The 3726-nt window shown below is 38.5% G+C and overlaps 1 protein-coding gene across 1 annotated transcript; it reads left to right on the forward strand.

Annotated features, from left to right (window-relative positions):
- Positions 1 to 1442: 1442 nt before the first annotated feature.
- Positions 1443 to 2330, forward strand: LOC134800250 (3-oxoacyl-[acyl-carrier-protein] reductase FabG-like). The gene has a single exon (XM_063772757.1). The coding sequence runs from the start codon at positions 1552 to 1554 to the stop codon at positions 2311 to 2313; it is 762 nt and encodes a 253-aa protein (XP_063628827.1). The 5' UTR covers positions 1443 to 1551; the 3' UTR covers positions 2314 to 2330.
- The last annotated feature ends 1396 nt before the right edge of the window (positions 2331 to 3726 follow it).

Below are 3726 nucleotides of genomic sequence, written 5' to 3' on the forward strand. Positions count from 1 at the left end.
TTTTACCACTACGTAACTATGTAAACTTTAGTTTTCTTGATTACTTAATGTTTACTCAGTTCCCCAAAAGATGGCACTGTGCAATGAGGGGCAATTAAGTTACTGTCGTTTAATTTTGTTGTATTATTAATTTATTAAATCAACATAATTATTCAATTATTTTTGTTGATATCCGTACCCACACTACCCACTCTTCTAAACTTAGAGTTAATTTGGCAAAATCTTTCTTCGGTGGCTTATTCATGTCACAACGTATTAAATTCAGCGCTATCTGTTAGTTTACCAGGGTACTCAATAGTGGTAGCACATATTTGAAAAAAGTTTGCCCCTCCTTCCTAAGTAGCGCCATAAGATTCAGGGGCAAACTTAAGTCAATCGAGTGTTGTGGCTACCCCCCCTTTTAGGGGTTGAATTTTTATAGCCTATAACCTGGCCGGGGATTTTCTCGACAGAGTAGTATAGTTTTCATCAAAATCCGTTCAGCCGTTTTCACGTGATGCGCGTTCAAATAAACAGACAAACAGATAAACAGACAAAAATTCTAAAAACTTTTGGAATGTGTTCTGTTATCGATTCTAAGTATCCCCAGACAACTTTTTTTCAATTATCTTCCATGTACAGACTTTCGGCCGTCTCCAGCTATATTATATGTATAGATATGTATAGATTTTGATAATAATAACAACTCCATTGCTCCTAGAATGCGGTATCACGCGGTAAAAACATGTGAAAAGTGCGAATCAATGGCTGTCGCAATTGTCGTGCTCAGACGCATACTGTTGACACACCGTCTACCGTGTCATCGATATAATGAATAGAGTTTGACCAAGAAAAGTCTGCAGCGATCTTGACAGCTCACGCAGTGCAAGTGTTATTTATACGTCATAATTTCATAGAAGTTTGACGTTTAAAATAACATTTGCACTGGGCTATCAAAATTGCTGCAGACTTTTCTTGGTTTAACTCTAACACTCGTTGCCCTGTGAGTTGTAGACCTTGCGACTTGACAACCACCATGGTATCGCCATCTTAAAAAAAAACGAAGAACAGAAACGACACTAGAGTCTACTCTACACTAGAGTCGACTCTAACATTCTCTATACATATATATCGACCATGCTCACAAAATTTCACGTGTCTGAGCAAAATATGTAAGTAGCTAATACGAGAGTTCCTGTTATAATATGACGGTCTTCCTAACCTAAAATGTTATTTGCCGATTGCCAATACCAATATTTCCCACTCACACTCAAATGCACTTTTTTGCAATATCAAGTAAATATAATTGTGTGTTTTATTACGGCAACAGATTACTATACTAATAACTAATAACCAAGAAAAATAAAGAACCCGAGTAATACTAATATTTACTGAATCCATTTATTATGTATTTACCTTATCTCAAGTGGCTGTTATCTGGGTAGCGTTGATAAGATATATAATATAAAAGCTCTTGTAAAACAACTTCCTCGTCATAACTGCAACACATCAGCTGCAGCATTTCCATAGCGGCGGAATATTTGTTGATAAGCGAAAGCTGTATTTTTAAACATGAGTTTTGGTAACAAAGTGGTGATAGTGACGGGAGCAAGCTCGGGCATCGGCGCGGCGACGGCGCTGATGTTCGCCAAGGAGGGCGCTGACGTGGCGCTCGTGGCGCGCACGCAGGCCAAGCTCGCCGCCGTCGCTAAAAGCATCGAAGCACTCGGCAAGAAACCCCTCGTAATACAAGCCGACCTCTCCAAGGAGCCTGACACTGCGACCGTCATCCCTAAAACTATAAAACATTTCGGAAAACTGGATGTGCTCGTCAACAATGCCGGAATAGCTTCACAGGGATGCTTACTAGATGGCAAGGCGCTACAAGCATACGACGATGTGATGAAGACCAACGTAAGAGCTGTGATCCAACTGACCAGCCTTGCAGCGCCGTATCTGATCCAGACTAAGGGAAATGTGGTCAACATATCCAGTGTAGCAGAACTGAGGCCCAGCAAGATACCTACGCTTATGTTTTATGCCGTGTCAAAGGCGGCATTGGGGCACTTCACGCGTTGCGCTGCCTTGGAACTAGCGCCTTCAGGCGTCAGGGTAAATTCCGTGAACCCCGGGCCGGTGGAGAACGAATTTATAACCAACAACAAGCTCGGCAATGCCGATGACTTTAAGGAAAGGCTCACAGGCTATACTGCATTAGGGTATATAGCTAAAAACGATGAGATTGGACGCGTGATTTTATTCTTGGCGAGTGACAAGGCGAGGAGCATTACTGGCTCTACTTATGTAATTGACAATGGATACCATTTAAAATAAATGTTTTATGTCTATACTGATAAACGATTATGTGGTTTGCTCGAACGCAGCCCTACTGTAGGTGTCAATGGTGACACTAGGACTGGCGCGACCCGGGCTGTCAGAAGAGCATCGCCCGCCATTACTGCGTCGGAGTGTGATTTACTTGAAGCTACGCCTGTTTTCCGAGTTTTATGTATTAAATCCTTTATTTAATGATGTATGGTGTTTTCTCTCTTAACAGTTCAGAAGCGCGATACGTAATTTACGTCCACAATATATCCTGAAAGGCAAAAAGCCAGTAGTTCATCCGCGTATTGTTGCTAACCAAATGAACGCCGGTTCAAGTGATTTTACTATTATATTCGCACCATTCATCATTGAATAATATAAACAAATCTTTGGTGAAGCCTTATTAAGGCATATTTGATGAAGAAAATTATTAATGACGGTGTACATCACCGTGGTTCATGGCGTCATAACCACTCTTGTCCAATACGAGAAGTTAGTTGAAATACGACATTTGGTAAGCTATATCGTGTCGTTTCAATTGTTGGAACGATGTTCAAGCCACGTAAGTTATAAAAATGATCTATGGGTAAGTAATCCAAGAACTATGTGCCATAGTGTCCAATCTTAAATATCATTATGCAATCAAGGAAAATCTGTGAAAGGTTGTCTTATCCACTTAGTGTAGAATAGTATTGCACATATGCAAACAATTTACAGCCTAAAATATCAGCTATAATGGCATATAATCATGTAGACAACGTTCGTCATAATTATTTAGTCTTAAAATATGCAAAGAAAGGCAATACTCAAAATTACCATTATGATTATGAATGCCAGCTAGACTACTGCAATGACATTATAGTCACACTGTAATATTTATTCTGGACGCCAATTTTATAAAAATCATATAACAGAGACAATGTTCGTGTACATGTTGAACAATGTCGGTGAATGTTCAGCGCAGAACGTTCTATCAAGGTGTTATTAAATTGCTTATGAAATTTATCAGTCATAGTGGTTTGGCTTATGGTGTATGGTTAAGTTTATGTTTAAACACTTAGTCTATGATTGATGATGGATAATATTAGCATTAGCAATAAAAATAAATGGATTAAGTATTTTACATATTACCGACATAAAAGATTGGTTATTTAACATTGAGTAATGCTTTATGTTACTAATATTAAAAAAAAAAAAACATGCTAAGATGAAAAGTACTATAGTTTGAGAGTACTTATGTTGTGTGTTATTATTACTATGCCTATTTATGCGAGATCGACCAAGTTGCTTTCTTGGGTCATTGAATGACATAGTATTATAAAGCTATGTTAAAATGATCCCTTTGAGAATGTTGTTTGTGTGTGAGTGTGAGTGCAGCATGATCACATTATGGGGAAATATGGTAATAATTGTCATTTCATA

The sequence above is a fragment of the Cydia splendana genome, chromosome 19 (genome assembly GCF_910591565.1).
Source record: "Cydia splendana chromosome 19, ilCydSple1.2, whole genome shotgun sequence".
Lineage (NCBI taxonomy): Eukaryota > Metazoa > Arthropoda > Insecta > Lepidoptera > Tortricidae > Cydia > Cydia splendana.